This window comes from Dendrobium catenatum, unplaced genomic scaffold (assembly GCF_001605985.2).
Source record: "Dendrobium catenatum unplaced genomic scaffold, ASM160598v2 fragScaff_scaffold_500, whole genome shotgun sequence".
Classification (NCBI taxonomy): Eukaryota; Viridiplantae; Streptophyta; class Magnoliopsida; order Asparagales; family Orchidaceae; genus Dendrobium; species Dendrobium catenatum.
The window spans coordinates 110,713-134,114 of record NW_021318962.1 but is presented as its reverse complement, the minus strand read 5'-3'; the positions used below and the strand labels follow the sequence as shown (position 1 = coordinate 134,114).

Sequence of the window (23,402 nt, the reverse complement as noted above, 5' to 3'; positions counted from 1 at the left end):
AGGAATTCCATTATTTTTCGTAGGTGACTTTCCCTACTTAAATCAGCGGCCATTTTCTTGTGTAGAAGTTAGACTTTTTGGAGTTATTTCTTTTCTTTCTTCTCGTTCATTCTAACTTTCTTACATGTAAGACATTCTCCTATTTATTCTAGGCGGCATCCCCTACTAAAATTCAGAGCCCCTCTCTTTGTGTAGAAGTTTTGAATTTTTGTAGTCGTTCATTTTCTTCTCCTCGAGCCTTCTTCTTACATTAGAGCATTCCACTGTCGATGATAGACGGCATTCTCCTATCGAGCTTCAGTGCCCCTCTCTTGTGTAGAAGGAGATGTTTTTTCTCCTTGGTCTTCACTTGCGAACTTCTTCTTATATTGGAGGCATTCCACTCTCATAGATAGGCAGCATTCTGCTATCAAGCTTCAGTGCCCATCTCTTGTGTAGAAGGAGTCGCAATAAGAGGCTATCTTCTTAAGTGCCCCTCTCTTGTGTAGAAGGAGATGTTTTTTCTCCTTGGTCTTCACTTGCGAACTTCTTCTTATATTGGAGGCATTCCACTCTCATAGATAGGCAGCATTCTGCTATCAAGCTTCAGTGCCCATCTCTTGTGTAGAAGGAGTCGCAATAAGAGGCTATCTTCTTAATAGATAACCCTTGACATAAGAAGATCCATCGCCGCTTATATGTGAGGGTGATTTGAGAAGATCTGGCAGTAATAGTACGTATCCATGAGGAGAATAAAAAATGATGAGTAGATGGGGAGAATTTCGATGCTGTTTGAGCAAAAGTTTATTGGTGATGGACTATCGAGCTAAAGTCCACTGGAAATCAAAGTTCGAGTGGAGAGCTGAAGGAGAAAATTCGAGGGTGTGTTGAAAGTAGCAGTCAAATGAGAAGTCGATGATGGCTGGTATGACGTAAATGACCGCCGACAGATATCAGACGAAGGGCCGATGATGAAGGGAGTCTAGTGGCATTTTGTTATTTCAATATGCCTCCATATTAAAATGTATGGACATCAGATGTCCCTTATAAAGTGGTGTACACTGTCTTTCTAGAGAAACACTAATAGTGTCAATTGAGTTGAAGTCTATTGAAGACCAAATTATAATCTTTCTTTGAAGAAGTTGTAGGAGATGCTTGTATGCAGTAGAGAAGAAGTCACTTGTATGTATCCACCAAGAATATTTGATTGTCTTGAAGTTATTTGTTGCTTGATAATAGTAACTTGTCTGATTGCTACTAATGTACTTTTTACTTTCAGATTTTTATAAAAATGAACTTAATGTACAATTTTCGTAATGTAACTCTAATGATATTGTATATGAAGTTGAGATCTTATCCTTCAGAGGAAATTGAATTATTTATGTATCTTTGAGTCATGCTTGAATATATAGAATAATATACTTTTTTGAGGTTGTTTAGCCTACTAAGAATCTTTGTAAAAAATGTTGAGAGAATTCATAAAGAATATATAACCTATCTGAGGTTATATGTCAGAGCCATACTCGATGACGTTAACCTATATATAATAGGTCGAGAGAATCCACATATGATGTAAGACTGATCTGAGGTTGTATAATGTATATAACATCAGAGCCATGCTCGATGACGTTAACTTGTATGGAAGAGATCAAAATAATCCACTTATGATGTAAGACCTATTCGAGGTTATATGTCAGAGCCTTTGCTCGACGACATTAACCTACGTGGAAGAGATCAAGAGAATCCACCAAGGATGTGAGACCTATCCAAGGTTATATGTCATAGCCTTTGCTCGATAACGTTAACCTGCGTGAAAGAGGTCGAGAGAATTCACCAGGGAAGTGAGACCTATCCGAGGTTATATATCGGAGCCTTTGCTCGATGACGTTAACATGTGTGGAAGAGGTCGATAAAATTCATCAAGGATGTGAGACCTATCCGAGATTGTATGTCAGAGCCTTTGTTGGACAACGTTAACCTGTGTGAAAGAAGTCAAGAGAATCCACCATGGATGTGAGACTTATCCAAGGTTGTATGTCGGGGCCTTTGCTCGATGACGTTAACCTGTGTGGAAGTGGTTTAGAGAATCTCGACGATATTAACCTGTATGGAAGAGGTCGAGAGAATTCACCAAGGTTGTAAAAACTATCTGAGGTTATATTTCAGAGCACTGCTCGATTATGTTAACCTATGTGTAAGAGGTCGAATCAAATCCCCCTGGGATTGATTTTGCCTTGATTGGGAGGGGGAGAACGCCGTGTGTATCCCGAATCAAAGATGAAAAATGGCTTATTTTTAGACTATTATAACCTTTTTGAGGTCAAGATTAAGAACTTGCCCAATGAGTATAAGTCCAGATATGGAATGTATAAAGCTTGTAATTGATTAAAAGTATCATTGCATTTGCTGGGATTTTTCTGGAATATCATCTTGAATTGAAAGCATTGGAGGATCTTTTTGACCACGGTTGGAGTCAAAGTTGCCCCCCAGTCTGTATCTGATTCTTATGATATTGATGCAGCAATGACTGATGTTAAAAAGTTGATAAGAGTGATATTTTGAGATTGGAGCAAGAGTTGCCCCCCAGTCGTGAACCACGTTCCCACAGATGACGCCAAACTATTACGTCTTGGAGTATTCACAGCAGTAGAGAAATATATAGTTTAATATCTTAACATTGTATGAAGATCTAGCACATACAGATAAATAGAGAGGGTGCGTCATTCACTATAGACACCAAGATTTTTATGTGGAAAACTCCTAAAAAGGGGGAAAACCACAGGTCTTAGCCCTATTTGAATGAATCCATCAGTATTGCAGTTGATTACAAATGAGGCCCTTTCTTGGGGAAGGCCTTAGCTTGATGTAAATATCATAATGTACATTATATGGTGAGAATATAAAGAGTCGTTGTTGACATGTTTGTTGTGATGCCCCAAGATCCTGGACGATCCTGAGAGGAAAAATCCAAATCAGAGAGGAACAGTAAGGGAACGAGGTCTCACATTTGTTTAGTCAGAAGGACCATAGTTTTGTGACGGAGGTCACAAGAGCCGTAGTTAGCGGGCTACGGAGGTCATAAAGACTGTTGTCTGGTGACGGAGGTCGGAAAGACTGTAGTCGGCGAGCGATGTAAGTTAGGAGGACCATAGTCGGCTGGCGACGGAGGTCGAAAGGACTGTAGTCGATGGGCGACGTAATTTAGAAGGACCGTAGTTGACGAGCGACGGAGGTAGGAAAAACTATAATCGGCAGGCGACGTAAGTCAGAAGAACCGTAGTCAGCTGGCGACGGAAGTCAGAAGGACTGTAGTTGGTGGGCTATGTAAGTTAGAAGGATCGTAGTCGACGGGCGATGGAGGCCGGAAGGATTGTAGTCGGTGGGCAACATAAGTCAGAAGGATCATAGTCGGCGGGCGACGGAGGTCGGAAGGATTGTTATCTGACGACGAATGTTAGAAGGACGATGTCAGGTAGAAGTCCAACAATGGAATGAAATACAACATCGGATAGATATCAAGCGAAAGACTGAAAACCAGTAGAAGTCCGGTGTCGGGTAGAAGTCTGACGTTAGTTGGTGGCCGAGGAGAACTCCAACGACGCCTGGAGTTTGCGTGAAACTCCAATGTCACTTGGAGGTTGGGCGGAATTCTGACGTCACTTGGAGGTCGGGCGGAATCCCTACATCACTTGGAGGTCGAGCAGAATTCCAGCTTTACTAGGAGGTCGGGCGGAATTCCGGCGTCCCGTGGAATTCTGACCTCTCGTGGAAGTCGGGCAGAATCCTGGTGATGGTCGAGGAGGAGTTTGTTCCCTCATACTCTTCTCTCTTCTTCTTCTTGCTTCGGTCCTTGGCTCTTCCTGCTTGGGCCCTCTCTCAAGAGAAATAAGAGGTCTATTTATAGATTTCTGGAGTGACGTGGCCTGTAAATAGGTGAGAGATTAGGGCGAATCAGGAGGGGTTTGAATTGACGGATGATATTTAATCCCTTCACCTCGGATCGTTCGTCTGACATTTGAAGATCTTAATGATGTCGGAATTCAACGTTCTTGGGCTCGTTGGTTTTTTCTCGTCGAGCCGCTCGACTCGAATATAAGCATGTCATATTTGGAAGCCATTTGGTAATCCAAATTATGGATTGAACCTTCCGAATGTGCTTTGGGCCTTTGATTCGTACCCATTTGGGCTCGGATTGAGCTTAATTTGGTGTCGTTGGGTTCGTATTCCCGAGAGATCAATTCAACTATAAGTTTGCTGAAATTGGAGTTCAAATGATCTCGGATTTAATTTTTGAAGTTTCAAGCTTGATTTTGCATCGAGATTCGTGCCCGATCAAGATGATTTTTTGATGATTTATCACTTATAAGAAAATTGTGTAAAAAAAAAGTAATTGGAATAAAATAAAAAATTTAACTTGAAAGAAGAAAATGAAATGTAATTATTATATATTTTTATAATTTTATATTTAAATTCATGAATTCTTAAATACTTTATTATAGTAATATTTTTTAAATAATTCGGCTCACGAGCTAAAGAGTCGAGTTGGATTAGCTCATATCTGACTCATTAAGTAATCCACATGTCACCTTAGTCTGTTGGTTGGGAGCTTAGACTACCAACTAAGATGTCTTGAATTTAAGCCTTATGTATGCGATATATGTATGAATTTGTCTTAATTGACCTAACTATCAAAAAAAAAAAAAAAAAAAAAAAAATAATCTATATATACTCAAATCTATTTATTCAGCCGAGTCCGAATCTGCCTCACGTGTCATATGAGGTGTCTTAAGTCTAGATAAAACTTGACTTAAGTGGGATTCTGAGACGCCTCTCGAAGGAGTTCAAATAAAATTTTTGGTTGCAGTGAGGCGGTGTGCTGCAGCAGCACCATTGGTTATTCCTAAAGATGAGCTCTTCATATCTCAAATCTGTCTGATTCATGTCTGTTGTCTTTAAACTTCAAACAAAGAATCATTTCTTCCGGGCTTTTAAAGCTCGTAACCACAAGGAGAGAATAACTTCATTTGTATTCCACTCTTTGGGATTTCTTTTTATTCTTCCCACAACTATCAATGGAGAAAATTTTTAGTGTTTTTTTTTTTTTTTAACGAAAAAGTACTGTTCTTAGGTCAGTGAAAATCCTTGTCGATCTAGCATGCAACCCATATCAATTTACACGGGCCAATACTTAAGGCTTTCACTGCTTGCAAATGGATTCGAACCAGAGATCTGAGCTTTGCCCAGCCAGCTCTTCACCACCCGGACAAGCAGCAAACGAAGCCTTAGATGGGTGGGGTAAGGGGACCCGATGGCCAAGGGACACAAACTATTTTTTATTTTATATTATTATTATTCTTTCTATATTAAAATATAATCATAATTAACAATTTTTATTCTTTCATTTATCTCTTTGATGCTCTTATTTTTACATTATTTTAAATTATGTTCCGATTTACAATCAAGATTTTATCATGAAAAATTAAATAAAAAAAAAGAATTTTTTTAAATAAATGCAATATACATAAACTTTTTTTCCTGTTTAACGATTATAAAAAATCAACTACAAATGGAATTAAAAATGAATAAATGAATGATAATTTAATCACTTATGTTGAGAAAAAAAATTAATTATATTGATAATGAAATAAATAAACTATTTTAAAATATATTACAAAATTTTCATCATCTTATAATTAACGTTTTAAATAATAATCAAAATACTTTTTTTACTATTGATCTCAAATCCTCATGAAAAAATTAAAGAAATATTTAAAAATTTTAATTTGTGACTCCACTAGAACATAAACTCGATCTATTTACAATAATTAATATTATTGATTAGAAGGCACCCTTCAAGACCAAGGTTTGTGTGTAAATATAATTGGAAATATTAAATAAATATTAACATATTTAGGGGCAAAAATACCCCATAAACACCCCCTTTAAATTCTTCTTTAAATATATATATATATATATGAAAATAGGGATATCTACGCATGAACTTTTTATTTGGTCCGGTGAACGGACGTAGAGCTACGTTCGGTCGGCACTGAGATTGTGCCACGTAGCAGGCACAAAACCGCGGACCTGACCCGGCGAATAGTGGGTATGTCGCACGTGCGTTTTTTAAATCTATGACAACCCGGTATTGCTAGGTATATGTCGATTTTGCTCGGCAATAAAAAGAAATATCATTATGTAAAGACAAATACCGAGCAATACCGAGTAATACCGAACAATACTAGAAAAACTCGGTATTGCTCGGTATTGGTCTTCACAGAGCGGTATTTTTCGTTATTGCCAAGCAATACCTAGTAATACCGAGCAATATCGAGAAAATACCGAGTAATACCTAGCTATACGCAAACATAGCATTCCCGGGTTCCGGTTCCGGTCAAGTCGTCGGGCCGCGCGGTAAAGAGTAAGAACATGTGGCGCGTTTTCAGTGGTGACCGCGCGTAGAGCTACGTCCGGTCACCGGATCTAATAATTGTTCATCTACACTTCATTCCAAAGTGAGTGCTTAACAACATAACTAATTACTCGGCAGAACCTTGCGAGGCCACCCATCAGCATCAGGCCCACACTTGCTTTGCCCCACTGAGGAGACGAAAAAATAGAGTTAAGAGTTTGGAAATGTATATGATCATTTTGTGGTGAGAATATCTTCATTCAATTTAAAAAAAAAAACGATTTATGCTTCGTTTGGGATGACTTTTTTATTACTTTTTAAAATGAAGTTTTAGTACAAAATTAAAAAAATTTATATTAAAACTCCGTTTTAAAAAGAAATAAAAAAATGGTCCCAAACGAAACCTTAATAACGTGATATGTAATTTTGATGTTGCTTCATGATATGCTATGTTATTGGTACCAAGAATTCGCTTGGAAACATCTACCTTATGTGGCCGGTGACAGTTTTATATTTATGCTGATGATCTTTATTGGCATATTTTCTGTTTTGTTTGCTGCGTTGGTGGGTCCTTAATTGGTTAGGGACGCCGCCCGTAACGCCGTAGGATTTGCTCTGCTCTGCTCTGAGTTGCTCTGTTACATAGGAATTTGCTGTTGGGAACACAACAGCGTATCAGCTATTATGCTTCCGCTCCTCCACTATATAACACGGCAAGTGGAGAGGAGAGAACGGCTTGCAACTGAAATTGACCTGAAACGCGGTATAGCAGGAGCAATGGTACACCGTCGGGCCGCCGACGGGCCTCCCGAATCGCCTCAACGGCCCATGGAAGCCACCGACAATTTACATAAGTGCAATCCGTCGCCGTCACAACTTCCACTGGTGTTCGACGCCGCGGTTATGAGCCAAAAGGCAGAAATACCTTCCCAATTCGTATGGCCTGAAGAGGAGACGCCAAAGTCGGACGCTCAGGACGAGCTCTCCCTTCCCCTTATCGACCTTGACATGTTTCTCTCAGGCCAGCCGGAGGCCGAGGCCGAGGTGGCCCGGCTTGTAGGGGAAGCCTGCGCAAAGCACGGGTTCTTCCAAGTAGTGAACCATCGCATCGACCCAACGCTAGTTGCCGATGCCCACCGATGCGTCGAAGCCTTCTTCTCGATGCCGCTAAGCGAAAAGCAGAAAACGCAGAGGAATCCCGGTGAGAGCTGCGGCTACGCGAGCAGCTTCACCGGCCGCTTCTCTTCCAAACTCCCTTGGAAGGAAACGCTCTCCTTCCGCTTCTCCCCTTCCTCTTCGTCCATCGTCCTCAACTATTTTGTCGGCAAGCTCGGAGAACAATTCCGACACTTCGGGTGAGCTGTAGCTAGCCTGCCAGATAGAGTACGTAATCCCTCCCCGCTGATTAAGCCGGGACTAATTGCTGGATGTTGGTGATTCTATGCAGGGAGGTGTACCAGAACTACTGCGAGGCCATGAACACGCTGTCGCTGAAGATAATGGAAATACTTGGAATAAGCCTCGGCGTTGGCCGCGCACACTTCAGTGACTTCTTCCAAGGCAACGATTCCATAATGAGGCTCAACTACTACCCGCCATGCCAGATGCCGGTGCTCACGCTGGGGACGGGCCCCCACTGCGACCCAACCTCATTGACTATTCTCCACCAGGACGACGTCGGTGGCCTTCAGGTCTTCGTTGACAGCAAGTGGCGCACCGTCAGCCCCAAAACCAACGCCTTTATCGTTAACATCGGCGACACCTTCATGGCAAGCCCGCATCCACCCCCACCTCTTTCCCTCGTCCCAAAATATTATATTTTTTTCGATGCATTATATAATGAAGGCTGTTCGTATAATTGTATTTCTATTTCTTTGCAGGCACTGTCAAACCAGAGGTACAAAAGCTGCCTTCACCGCGCGGTGGTGAACAGTCAAAAGCCGAGGAAGTCGCTGGCTTTCTTCCTTAGCCCAGAGATGGATAAGTTGGTGCAGCCTCCGACAGAGCTTGTTGATTCCAACAACCCGAGGATTTATCCGGACTTCACTTGGTCGGCCCTGCTTGAATTCACCCAGAAGCATTACAGAGCCGATATGAACACCATGGACGCATTCTCCAAGTGGATTCAGAAGACCATCAAGAACTAAATTTTACCTTCTATTTCTTCTTTTGTTTTATCGACTCTTTTTTGTTCATCATGTACGTCTGGTATCTAGAAGACTGATAATAATAAATTAAAAGAATTAAGTTAACAAAAGCAGAAAATCCCTCACTAATTGCGCTTGCGGTCTTCAATCTAAACAATTTAACAATGCGAAAAGGATAGGAACAAGAACGCGCGGGAGACGAGCACAGAGATCGAAGGTGATGTATCTCAAAAAAGATACGATAAGGAGGCTCTGTTAAACGACGGATTAGCAAAAGAAATTTTAACTTCCAAGGCGTTTTTAATTGAATTGGAGCGAAAATGGAAGAATGAGATGTTGACAGGTAATCGATCAGTATCCTCTCCCATCCTCTGCTTTGTCTTGTAGCTACATATCAAACTTGTCTGATCTCCTTTCCATTTTGTCACGTAGCTCCTGCTATTATGGCCTACAACCGTTGGCCAGTTCGATGGCAGAGAGTGAGGAGGAGGACTGAGTTGGTCGAAGTGGAGAATGATTCTTCCGCCAATTCTTGCTCTGTTTTCTTTTGTCGTTTTGGCCTAAACCATTATTAGGGGATAGAACATCGAGACTAATTAGTAATTAATTGAAGATATGCTTCTTTTGAGGGAATCGGGGAGAATATAAAATATATGCTGCATTTGGGTTTTTAATTTTAATTAATCTAGAAAAATATGAACAAACATGAGCAAAAAATCATCTTATCTAAATTTGCTTTTTCTTAAGGCTTTCAAAATCTCATTAGATAAAAAGATTAGCGATTCAATGGTTCAATCGGAATCGAATCATAATAAATATTTATTATATTTAAATATTATAATAATGACACAACTATTTATAAATATATAATTAAATTGAATATAATCATAATATGAAACATAAAAAAAGTATAACAAATAAATTTGATAAATTTAAAATTAAATATATAATTATTATGCAATTTTTTTCAAAAGAAATCATATTAAGAATGAAAGAGCACAACATCTTCTTCAATCTTGAGATACTACATGCTAATAAAAAATCAACTCAAAATAAATAATAAATGCAAGAATCAAATAATACGTTGTGAATGCGAGGAGAACGGAGTAGAGCGAGGGTTGAGGAGAAGAAGCGATGAACCTTCAGCAGTGGGTCGGAAAGGAGGAGTCGAGCACGCACTTCTTCAGTTCCTTCTTCCTTGTGCCTTCGCGAAACAGACGGCAAGTCAGGCGAACAAGAAGAAGCGTAGAAAGGGTTTTGGTTTTTGATTTTTTTTTTCTTTTCGTATAAGTATAAGCTTTACCATAGTTTAGGTCATCCAATTTGGTATGAACAATCAAATCATTTTTCAAGTGAGCCGCCCGGTTATTCAAACTCGATACCGGTTAAGTGATTCAGCGATGAACAGTCGGTTCAAATGGTTCGATAGTGATTTTGTGTGAAACTGGTTCATACTATTGAATCGTCTGGTCCAGTTCGGTTTTTATAGCCATGTTTTTTCTTACAAATCAAGAATAAAAATTAATTTCTAGATAAGCAAGAAAAAATATTTTTAAACATTTTTTTTCTTGATAAATGTAAGAAAAATTCATTTTAGTTCTATTCCTTTTCTAATTTCATTTACATTTACTTTTCATTTATCCTCTTACAAATCCTTCAAACAAATCAAAACCAGATAAATTTAACACTCGCAAGACGCCATATGAAGGTTTAACCGCTAAAACTTGCTAAAATATAATGGAAGATACCAAAAATTGATAAAAGAAGCACCGAATATTTCAGGCTAATGAAACATATTATTATTATTATTAGTATTATTATTATTATTTAATAAGATTTTGTTTGATAAGAATGAACGGCAAGAAATGAAATGAAAAGGAAATAATAAAAAAAATTGAATTGAAACTAACTTTGTCTCACTTTTCGTTTGAGGAGAAAAGTAGTGATTTGTTTAATTTGTTTGATCTAAAGTGAGTTTTATTTCTTCAAATGAGGGGATATATGGGCCACGGTGATGTTCAAAATTTTTTTTTTACACTTGTTAGTAGATAGGAGCTTTATCAATAAAAGTTATACATTTTTCATATTTTTTGAATAAATTTTAATTGCCTATTAATTATATTAGTATTGTTGTGTCCTAGAATGTTCGCGGCGGTAGAGAAATATAAATTTAGCATCTTAGCTGCATATGAAGATCCAGCACACAATCAGATAAAAGAGATGGTGAAGAGTTCATAAGAGACACCAAGATTTTTATATAGAAAATCCTGAAAATGGGAAAAACTACGGGGCTTGGCCCAGTTTGAATAAATCCACTAGCATTTGCTATAGATTTCAAATGAGGCCCTTCCTTGGGACAAGATCTTGGCTTAATGTAATAAATATACATCATATAGAGTGCATTGCATGATATGAATTGAAAGAATCAATATTAACTTGTTAGGTCGGCAGGACCATAGTCGGCGGGCAACGAAGGTCGGAAAGACTGTAGTCTGGTAACAGTGGTCAGAGGGACCGTAGTCGGAAGGTGACAGGGGTCACAAAGATCGTAATATGGTGACGAAGGTCAGAAGGACAATAGTCGTCAAGCAATAGTAGTCAAAAAGATCATTTTCTAGCAATGGAGGTTGGAAGGATCGTAGTTGGCGGGTAATAGAGGTCGGAAGTCCAGTGATGGATAGAAGTACAGAGTCGAGAAGAAGTTCGATGATGGACAAAGATCTGTCAATGGATGGAAGTTCGACGTAGGACAGAATTCTGATAGAAGTTCGAGGAGGGATGGAAGTCCTACGACGAGCGGAAGTTTGACGATGGATGGAAGCCTGGTGTCGGGAATAAGTCCAACGAATGTTCAGCAAAAGACAGAAGTCCGATTTCATGTAAAAGTCTGACGAAAGTTCGATGACGGACAGAAATCCAGCGATAAGCGGAAGTCCGACGATGGATAGAAGTTCAACATCGAGCAGAAATATGAAGAATGTATGGAGATAGGTAAAAGTTCGATAATGGATAGAAGTCCGGCGACGGGCAGAAGTCTGGCGACAGGCAAAATTCTAGTTTCGGGTAGAAGTCTAACGAAAGTCCAACGAAATAGCAGAAGTTTGACGATGTGCATAAGTTTAGTGTCGAGAGGATGTCCAACGACGGACGAAAGTATGGCAATAAAAGAAAGTCTTGCGTCGGTTAGAAGTCCGACGAAAGTCCAGCGACTGGCAGAAGTCCAATAATAGATGGAAGTCCGGTGACTGTTAGAAGTTCGACGAAAGTCTAGTGTCAGGTAGAATTCTAGTGACGGGAAGAAAGTCCTGTGATGGAAAGAAGTTCGGCGTCAAGCAGAAGTCTAATGACTGGTCAAAGTCTGGCGATTGACAGAAGTTTGACGCCGTGCAGATGTTCGATGAAGTTCCAACAACAGGCGAGTGTCCAGCGTAGAGTAGAAATCTGTCGAAAGACCGACGATGGGCAGAATTCTAGTGACGATGGAAGTCTGGCTATGGACGGAAGTCTAGATTCTGTCGGTGGTTGGGCTGAAGTCCAACGAAACTTTGATGACAGCCAATGGCCGAGAGGTGGTCGAGGAGGAGCTTGGTGACGAGATTTCTCTTCCTCTCCTCTCTTATTTCCCTCCTTGCTTCCTTGCTTGACCCCCTTTCAATGAGGAATGAGAGGTCTATTTATAGTTTTTGAGAGCGGCATTGCCTATAAATGAGAGGGAGATCAAGGATATGTTAGGAGTGGTTTAAATGGACGGCTGATGTTAGTCCTCTTGATCATAAACCGTTTACTATAAATTTGAATGTCTTAATGATTTCAAAATTTGATGATCTTTAGCTCGTTGGATTTGTCTCATAGGGCCACTCGATTCCACTACATAAATATGTAACTTTTTAAAAACCGTTTGGTCATCCAATTTATAGTTTGAACCTTCCAAATGTACTTCGGGTCTTTGATTTGGACCTATTTGAGCTCGGATTGAGTCACATTACGTGTTGTTAGGTTCATCTTTTTGAGATATTCAGTTTGACTATAGGTTTGCTGAATTCGGAGTTCTTATCATTCTGAATTTAATTTTGGAAATTTTCAACTTTATTTTACCTCAAGATTCATTCCCAATCAAGATAAATTTTTGATGATATATCAAGTATCATAGATCCAAAATAAACTTGTAAATTATATATTAGAATATATCATTAAACTTTTACTCATAAATTCAATATCACATCTCTTAAAAAAAACGATTAAACTTTTGTTAATTTATATTTAATTTTTGGGTTATTTGATATCAATTTTAAGTTATGAAAAAGTGCTTTGGTGTCCACTCAAAGTCAAAATTATTTTAAGCTATGCAATTTGACATGAAGTGATTTGGATTTCGTTTTGAGTCCAATTTGAGCTACAATTGAATTTTTTTTTTTAATTTCAAATTAGACCTAACTTGGTCATTCTTGTTTCGACATCATCCCTTTTTTTTTCTTCCAATGAAAAAGAAAAGCTTTTTTTTTTAAAAACAAAAAATTTTATTAAGTAAAAACTGATGGAGTACAAAGTCATCAAACCAACATCATGGGAAACAAATAGTAGAGACCCAAAACAAACAATCAGAGTAAAATAATCAACGATAGGGGACTCAGTAATGGAGGCCCCCAGCACCAGTCTAGCAGCCTTGCATGGACCATCCATAAGTGACAATAAATGATCAAAATCCATCCAACGCCGAGGCACCCAGGTTGTCAACCAGCTCAACCATGAAGGGGTAGCAGGGGCCTCCTCATCATCATCCATTAAACCGCAAAAAACCAATGACAAAATCGCACGAGCCAAAACATATACCCTATATCTTTTTGCCTTTCCTCCTTTGCTTATTACCATTCAAAATTGAAACACCATGAATAACAGGACGGTCCTGCTCGACATCATGAAAGTCAGTATCATCCTCACTAGAAGGGGAAGAGAGTGAGTCCTCTAGAATCAACCAATCATTCTGAACCAAAAAAAAGTTTTTCGTAGAGTTTCCACATGCTTTTTCAACTCACTATTAGACATGATCGAAATAGGAATATTGACAAAGTTAACATTGCCCACACACCCTTCAGAAAAACATAAAACCGATTGATCATCTAACAAAGCGGGCGCCTCAGCCATAGCTAACTTAATCGAAGAGGAGACAACATCCTGAATAATGGGGCTCATAGGGGACGAGGCAGCACAACCAGAAAAATCACTAATAGGAGAAACAGAAGAGCCAGCAGCTCAGCGACCGCAGTAGGCATCTCAACCACATGAAAACCGCACAGAGCAGGCGCAAAATTCGCACAAGACAAAATAGGGGTATGATTGAATTAACCTCACAATTCAAAGCACCACCAGCACTAACACAAAGCCTAGGGGTCTGGGCTACAGACTCAACCCCAACCACAAAGTCCACCATATGAACAATAGGGGAGTCACAAATAGTATGAGCAGACAAAGGGACAACAGGAGAGAGTTCAGGGCTAGATGCAGGTTCAATAATAGCCATACATTGAATACCTTCAATCACATGTGAAGGGGAACCAACTACTGGGCCATCACCTTCAATCGCCAACCAAAAAAATTTAGGAGCAACCAAATCCCCCAAAACCCCATCATCAGCATTATCCACAGCAATAAAAATATTCTAAACAGGAATAGAAGGCTTCGAAGAAGAAACATGATTGGGAACGGAAGGAGAAGAGTGACACTCGCCCTGTTTGTGCTCAATAGCCTTACACAACTCACAAAAGGGAGGAAACACCTCCATTTGAATATGCTAAAGATAACCCAAATTCTCAGACCTCAGCCAAAATTTATTAGGAAAGAGTTCCGTAATGTCCAATTCCACCAAAAAACGCTCCAGTGAAGGCCGTGAGCCAATAGATGTGGCAGAATCGATTTTAAGGGGGCGACCAAATAAAGATCCCAAAGCATGAAGGATATTGGAAGCAAAAAGATGTGGTCGAAGGTTAGGGAAGGAGACCCAGATGGGGATAATCAGTGATTCCACACCAATATTAAGGGTAGGAAACCATTTAGTAATTTTCATGTAGCAATTGAAAAGCAGGTAATAACGATGACAAAAACCATACTATAATCCATGTCATTAGACAATTTAATTAACACATGAGACGCATCCAGTAAGGTAACTAAAAAGTCAGCCGAAAGTTTAAGGTTAAAGAAAAAGCCTTAGATAGAATCTAAAATAGGGTGGCGAGAAGGAAAAAATCCCGCTAAAGCAAACTGGAAAGGGGCAGCTAATGAAGCGATCTCCTCCTCAGAGATCCAAACAACAGGTAAACCACAGAAAAAGCTCGTTTTGAGAGGCGGGAAATGAACATCCAATGCATGACCAGATAAAACATCAAAAAACAAATGAGAATTCTTTGATCCATCAAAAAAACTAGAATAAAAGAGCCTATTAGAGGCCATACCGGCCACCCGGGCAAAAAGAAACAAAATGCGGCAATAAAAAATAAACCAAGGAAGAAGAAACTCCTCTGCAACCAGAGAAAGTCCAGCAGCATGAAGACCGCCCGAAGAGAATCGAGTGAAGCGGGGCAGGAGGCCCACGCGCCAGAGAAACCCAAGCACGCAGCAGAGGAAACCCTAGCGGAGGAAAACTTTAAAAAAAAAATATTGAAATTAATTTTTGAGACTAATTAAAATTATTTAGTCAATCTTACTGAAAAAAATACTAGCTTGTTTTTCTTAATCAAATTAAAATTTATTCGAATATATTGGCGTTGAATTTCAAGCTACAATACTTAATTGGGAAATCATTTTGAGTGTACAATAATTTGGTTAAAATCAAAAGCATCGTATTTCCATTTTATTTGAGATAGTTTTCTTACTATTTTTTAAAATATTATTTTACTATAAAATATTTTTTGAATTAAAAATTTTTATACGAAAATATTACTTAAAAAAATTAATAAATTATCTCAAATGAAATCTATTTGTATCTATTTGATGATGGCGAATGACATTATAAATAAAATTTAGAGGATAAATATTTAAACATAAAAAAAAAATCTAGCTTTATATATTTACGAACATATATTTTATGTTTAAATTCAATCAACTATTGAATATTCATCTTACATCCAAAATTTTCCCATTCTCAACACTGCCCCATTTCATCACAACAAAAAGATAGAGCGACAGAGCGAGCTCTCAACGCAGTTAATAATGTCAAGATCTGTCGACGAATGCTGCAACATTCCTCGAATGAGAGGAATTTGAAATAAGCGAGGGGCTAAGAGCTTGGGGAGACAGAGCCCGGCCACGCTCGCAGCCGCCAATGCAAAATACAAGGGGTGCCGCTCGCCGGCTGGCCCTCGTCGCCAAGCTGAGCTCGCGAGAATCCTCACATAGTCACATGGCGTTCATCCCCTGTAGCTTTGTTTCCCTTCATCAACTGCGCAAAGAAACGGCAGAGATGCGACAAAGCCATCCTGTCCCTGTCTCCTCGCCTCTCTCTCTCTCTCTCTCTTCAACCGCTGATATGAGAAACGCTTTCCCTGTCTTATTCTCCGCAAGTTTCGCCAGATTTTGGCTTCTTCTCCTCCTCTATTATCCATGGATAGGATCAAATTTGTCTGCTTCGATGTCTCCACGCTACTTAACCTTTCTCGATGTTTCCTATGGTGGGTGGGAATTACCGAGGTTTTGGTACGTTGATGCTATTATAGATATATTTTTTTTCTAGAAGTAATTAATGGTAATGTGTTCAAGAAATCATCCAAACAATTTTTTGTGGATTATTAGTTGGATGACAGGTTATTTTATAGGCCAAAGTTTATTGGAAAAAATTCTTTCAAGATGCCATGCGCGAACTATGTGATTCCTTGGAGTTATATTGGAATAAATTAATGATATATATATTGTATGGTATTTTGTCCATTTTCACAAGAATTTTGCCTGATGCATTATGCGGGAATTATTTTTATGAGAAGCGTTCTTTTTCTTTGGAATTATTTTTGTTTACTTTCAACTATAGATGATTACCATTTCACATTTGATTATATTAGAGTTAACTGAGAGGAAGAGTAATTTCATTTTCGGCCAGCAGAAAATGGTTAATGGCCGAGTCATAGAACCATATATCCTCACCTTAGTCAAGGTTTTTCTGTTGGGTTACTCCCGGGGCTAATGTCCTGTTGGAGAAATTATTCTGTGCGGATACCGGACGGTTCGGAAACCAATTAAAATGTGTCACGTCACCCGGTACATTGTGGTACCGAGCAAAAGAGTGACGTGGCGCATTCAAGTTGGTCTTCGGATGCAGTCCGGTGTCCGTACAGAATAATTTTTCCTATTGTTGGGCTGCCGACACTCATGCAAGATTAAGGGTTTATTTCAAGAAGAGTTATTAGGTAGCGGAGTCCGAACTCCAGTCAAGTGAAGATAGGTGATTTTTTTTCTCTTTCTTATAAAAAAGATGTGTATAAGAAAAAAATATACTTGTCTTTAGGTTATTTTAGTTTGGATGAAAAGTTGTGTCTGAACTCCACATGTAATAATCTCTCCAATTTGGAGGCTATTGTTTTTTTGTTCATTTATTTATTTTTTATTATTATTATTAGCAACAACCAGCATAACAGTTAAATACAGAGATGAGAAGAGTCGCATGCAGAAGAAGATATAAGCAGAACGAAGAGAACGATCTGCCACGTAGACTCAGCGACAGCTCACGAACAGCTCATCGTGGCTCAGAACGATCAGCTCATCGAACTTCAAGAAAGGACAGCTCATCACAGTCTAGAAGCGTCTGTAGAAATGTATAAATAAAGAGTTAAACATATGTAATGTAAAGAAGTAGAAATCGATTTTAATAAGATTAATTTAATTTCGCTTCCACACATCTCATTTCTTTATGGTATCAGAGCACTAAGACGAATCAAGATTCGTCGCTCGATCATGGCGCAATCACTATCTTCATCATCGTCGCAGATCAGAGAACCTGCACGAACAGAAACAGATGAAGAACATCACATCCCAGCATCACTCAAATTTGTGATTTCCAATATCAAGAACTTAGTTCCGACGCAATTATCAGGGGATAACTATTCTATATGGAAATCACAAGTTGTGAAACTACTCAAAGCAAACGGATTCATGTCCTTCTTGTCTCCAACAACAGATCCATCAGAAAAATATACAAGAACGACAGAAGGAAACAATGTGATAAATTCACAGTATGCTAAATGGAATCTTATTGATCAAAATTTAGCCGCAGCACTGTGTTCTACAATCTCAGCCGCTGTTCTTCCGTATGTCATACATCTGGAATCATGCTCCGCGATCTGGAGTACAATAGAGAAACGTCTGCAAGCAACAAACAGAACAAAGGTAATTCAATTAAAAAGTGAATTACACAATCTGGCAATGAAAAACCAGACGATGACACAATATCTCAGTGAAGTAAAGATGATAGTAGACCAAATTACTGTAGCAGGAGTAACACTAGATACAGAAGATATCTTGATGTATACGCTCAACGGACTTTCTCCAGCCTATCAGGTGTTCAAAACATTCATCAGAACAAATCTCAATCCAATAAGTTTGGATAATTTGTACTCACTTCTGATGAGTGAGGAAGAAAATATACAAAGAGAAGCTCTCAAGCAACTGACTATTACCGAGTCAGGAACAGCGCTGTATTCCTCGCACGGCAGAGGAAGGAGAGGCAGAGGAAGAACGAGTAACTCTGGATCAAGAAATACATCAAATAACACGCAAATATGTCAAATATGCAACAAGAAAGGACACTCAGCATCAGCCTGTTGGCACAGGTTGAATCTGAACTACACTCCCCAACAAACAACAGTTCAAGAAAATCAAAAAGCAATGGTGGCATCAACAGAACAATCAAATCCAGATTGGTACTTGGACTCAGGCGCCTCGTCTCACCTGACAAACTCAATTGAGAATCTGAATCAACTTCAACCATACAGCGGATCTGATAGCATCACAATTGGAGACGGAAGAAACATCTCAATAGCAAATTCTGGATCTGGCATTCTCCCCACACCAAACAGTAAGCTAAAACTGTCTCAAATACTTCATATTCCACAAATCTCACATAATTTGCTATCCGTCTATGCTCTCACAAAAGACGATAACATCTCCATTTCTTTTGATAGCAACGGCTATATCATAAAGGATTTGAAGACACACAAAATTCTACTCACGGGTCCAAGTTCTAATGGCCTGTATCCAGTTTCCATCACAAATCACTCCGCTCTCACAGCCAAACAACGATCTGCATTTTCTTGGTATGATCGGTTAGGACATCCTCATGATCAGCAAATCCTGATGGATATTGCAAATAACAACAAGCATCTCAACATACCCCCATCTACAATAGTATGTCATGATTGTCTTGTATCCAAGAGTCACAAATTAGTGTTTCATAAGTCTGTAACTAGGTCATCTAGACCACTTGCTTTACTTCACACCGATGTATGGGGACCTGCCCCAATTACATCTCGTGAAGGATTCAAATACTACGTAATATTCATTGATGATTTTTCGAAATTTGTTTGGTTATTCCCTATGATAACCAAATCTGAAGTACCATCTGTGTCTATCAAATTTGCCACGCTTATTGAAAATCAATTCCAGTTAAAAATTCAATGCCTGAGAACAGACGGAGGCAAAGAATTTTTTAATCAACAAATGTCGGAATTCCTCAGCACACATGGGATTTTACATCAAACATCCTGCCCATACTCCCCTGAACAAAATGGGTTGGCTGAGCGTAAGCACAGACATCTCATTGAAACTACCCGAACACTTCTTCACTCAGCTCAAATGCCACCAACATTCTGGCCAGAAGCCACCTTAACTGCATCGTATCTAATCAACAGATTGCCATCCAGAACACTCAACAATCTCTCACCATTTCAATGCCTATACAAAACTAAACCTGATTACTCATTCATGAGAACATTTGGATGTCAGTGTTTTCCGTGGCTACCACCTAATCAAAGACATAAACTAGCTCCTAGATCTGTTCCATGTATATTCATTGGCTATTCATCTATCTCAAAAGGATACAAATGTCTAGATCCATCTAACTACAGAATATACATTTCTAGACATGTAACTTTTGATGAAAAATGCTTCCCTTTCAAAAACATAACACCAACCAATAATCTCACACCCACTCAACCCAATGTTCCTCCTGGACTCCTCATTCCTATAGCTTCGTCTATCACCACAAAAACCCCTCAAATCCTCACAAAACCCAACCACATCTACACCACAACCTACAACTCAAAACACTTCTACTCAATAATCTCCACTCAGTGATGAGCAACAAGTACAAAATCCAAATACTCTCAAAACCACTCATCCTATGATTACCAGACTTCAAACGGGGTCGTTAAAACCCGGACAAATCTTAGATCTGCTTCATGCTAATGCATCAACAACAACAGACACCGTTGATCCTACATCATACACAGAAGCCATTAAACATGCTGTATGGAGAAAAGCAATGGCAGAAGAATTTTTTGCATTGCAAAAATAAGGGGGACATGGGAACTCACACAAGCTCCCCCAATACAACAATATTGGGGTGCAAGTGGACATTCAAGACAAAGTGGCACTCGGATGGGACCATAGCCAGGCACAAAGCAAGATTAGTTGCTCAAGGAAATCACCAAGAATATGGTGTCAATTATCTGGACACATTCAGTCCAGCTAGGCCAAGGGATTCCAACAATCAGAGATTTTACTCACCATAGTAGCATTAAAAACTGGCCCCGATTACATCAACAATGTAACCAATGCATTCTTTACATGGATATCCGAGAAACATATACATAGGACAGCCAAAGGATTTTAAGATTACGACTAATCCGAAATGAATGTTCACCTTGCGAAAGCACTATATGGACTGCAACCAAGCACCAGGATATTAGTGGTTTTACAAATGTTCTCAGCACACATCAAAAAAGATCGGTTTTGAAAATGGCACAAAAGCCTGTACTCATACTTGTCATTCTAAGAAAGGATAATATAGAACTATACATGGTGATATACGTGGATGATATACTACTTACAGGAAATAGCTCAAGTATGATAGCTCAGACAATCAGCCAAATGAATCAGAAATTTGAAATGAAGGATCTGGGAACAGTTAACAATTTTCTCGGCATACAAATTACTCGGGTCAAAGGCACATACTTTCTATCCCAGTCATCATATGCAAAATCCATAATTCATTTGGCTGGACTATCAACATGCAAACCACTTGCCAATCCAACAGCAGTTAAACAAACTCAAAATCCAGAAGCAGATCCTATACTATCAGATCATTACACATATCGGAGAATAACTGGAACTCTACAGTATCTAACAATCACAAGACCAGACATTTCGTATGCAGTTAACATCCTATGTCAACACATGCATCAACCAGAAGCAGAGCATGCTCAATCTCTGAAGAAACTTCTAAGATACATTCAAGGGACATGCAACTATGGTATTCCGGTTACTCCAGGTTCACTAGATCTACATGCATACTCAGATGCAGACTGGGCAGGTGACAAAAAGACGAGAAAATCAACTACAGGATATTGCACTTTTCTCGGAAATACTATATTATCATGGAGTGTAAAGAAACAAAACACGGTTTCTCGATCATCAATGGAAGCCGAATACAGAGCGCTGGCCGCAACGATAGCGGAAGTCATCTGGATAAGAAAACTACTACAAGACTTCAATGTGAAGCTCAAAACTCCAACAGAACTAAGGTGTGATAATATGTCTGCTATTGCCCTCACAAATAATCCAGTGTTTCATTCAAAAATGAAACACATAGACATAGATCAACACTTCATTCGCGATCATATACAATGCAGAAACATCAAGGAGATTCCTGTAACTACACATGATCAACTAGCGGACATCTTCACAAAACCTTTAGCCACAGTCAGATTTCAAGATCTCAGGAACAAGCTCACCATCCAGCCAGACAGTAAGCTTGAGGGGAAATATTAGCAACAACCAGCATAATAGTTAAATACAGAGAACAGAGATGAGAAGAGTCGCATGCAGAAGAAGATATAAGCAGAACGAAGAGAATGATCTGCCACGTAGACTCAGCGACAGCTCACGAACAGGTCATCGTGGCTCAGAACGATCAGCTCACCGAACTTCAAGAAAGGACAGCTCATCACAGTCTAGAAGCGTCTGTAGAAATGTATAAATACAGACTTAAACATATGTAATGTAAAGAAGTAGAAATCGATTCTAATAAGATTAATTTGATTTCGCTTCCACACATCTCATTTCTTTAATTATTATTTGTTAATTTAATTTTTTTGTGATGAGGGGGTGTTTTTTAGAATAGTTCCTATAAGAAAGTTGATGCCTAAATTTAAAAAAAAAAAATTTATAATACAAACATAAACTCTTACAAAAATTATATTCTCACCAAAATTTTTGGGCTTTGTTAGAATTTGATACAATATAATTTTACAATTGACGGATCTAATTGATAATTCATCTCCTGCTTCTCTTTTCTAATCCTTTTTCTCTTGAAATCAGACATGTTCCAGTGAAATGTGAAGGAAGAAGTCAGATCACTATTAACAAGTAAAGAATTGAGAGAATCACATGCGACGAATTTGTTTTTGCTTCTACCTTTATTATTATTTTTTTATAGCATGAAGAATGAGTCTAATTTCTGCTTCTACCTTTATGCCATAATGGATTAACCTAAATTGGATGTATAAATGACTCTTGTTATTGAATCAAATTAAACTTTCCTAATTAATTGCTCTAAATTATTTGGATGAAAGAATAAAACTATGAGAGAATAAATGACTATTTATTTTTAAATTAATCTCTCTCTCTCTCTCTCTCTCTCTCTCTCTCTCTCTCTCTCTCTCTATATATATATATATATATATATATTGCGTTCGTGAATGTGTGTACGCGTGACCATGCGAGCGAGCGTGTGCACGAATGTTTTAATTTTTTATAGAAACTTCACTCTTAAACCACTCTCTTAAGCAAAAATCTAACATCAACATAATTGTGTCATGAAACATTTGCGGTGGTAGAGACATAGAGAGCTTAGCGTTCTAGCATTGAACAAAAATCTAATAAACATATAGATAACGATAGAGAGCTGCATAAGTTATAAAAGATACCATTTTTTTACATGAAAAAACTTGAAAAGGGAAAAAACTATGGAGCCTAGCCCAGATATAGAGCACATTATATAGTTGGACGGTTGGAATGATTGTAGTCGCAGATTGATTGTTTGGAGTTGGATGAATCTTGTGGCATGAGAGTTGTTCTCAAGAGGATGTTGTCCTATTCATTCGATCGGTATGATTATAGTTGAGCGATAGAGGTTGGAGGGATCGTAATTGGGCAAATGAGGACGGACGGATCGTAGTCGATGGACATTGATGGTCGGAGGGACCGTATTCGACAGGTGATGGTGGTTGGAGGGACTGTAGTAGACAAGCAATGGTGGTTGAAGGGAAAATAGTTGACAAACAACAAATGTCAAAGGTAAAATAGTCGGCAGGCGATCCTGGTCGGAGAGATCATAGTCGACAAGTAACCATGGTCAGAGGGATTGTAGTAGGAGGGCGATGGTGGTCGGTGGGACCATAGTCGGTGAGCGACGAAGGTCGGAGAGACCTTAATCAGCTGGCAACAATGTTCAGAAGGACTGTAGTCGACGGGTGAAGGAGGTTAGAGGGACTATAGTCAGAGGGATAGCAGTCGACGGGTGACAAAGATTAGAGGGACTGTAATTGGTGGGTGACCGTGGTCGGAGGGACCATAGTCAGTGGGTGAAAAAGATAAGAGGGAGCGTA

The 23,402-nt window shown here is 39.0% G+C and overlaps 1 protein-coding gene across 1 annotated transcript; it reads left to right on the top strand.

The window, feature by feature from the left end:
- Nucleotides 1–7,150: 7,150 nt before the first annotated feature.
- LOC110109096 (gibberellin 20 oxidase 1-B-like) lies at nucleotides 7,151–9,113 on the top strand. The gene is given in 5 exon segments (XM_020840007.2): nucleotides 7,151–7,746; nucleotides 7,839–8,160; nucleotides 8,272–8,562; nucleotides 8,713–8,881; nucleotides 8,971–9,113. Coding segments are annotated over 5 exon segments (1,503 nt in total). The 5' UTR covers nucleotides 7,151–7,168.
- Nucleotides 9,114–23,402: the final 14,289 nt, after the last annotated feature.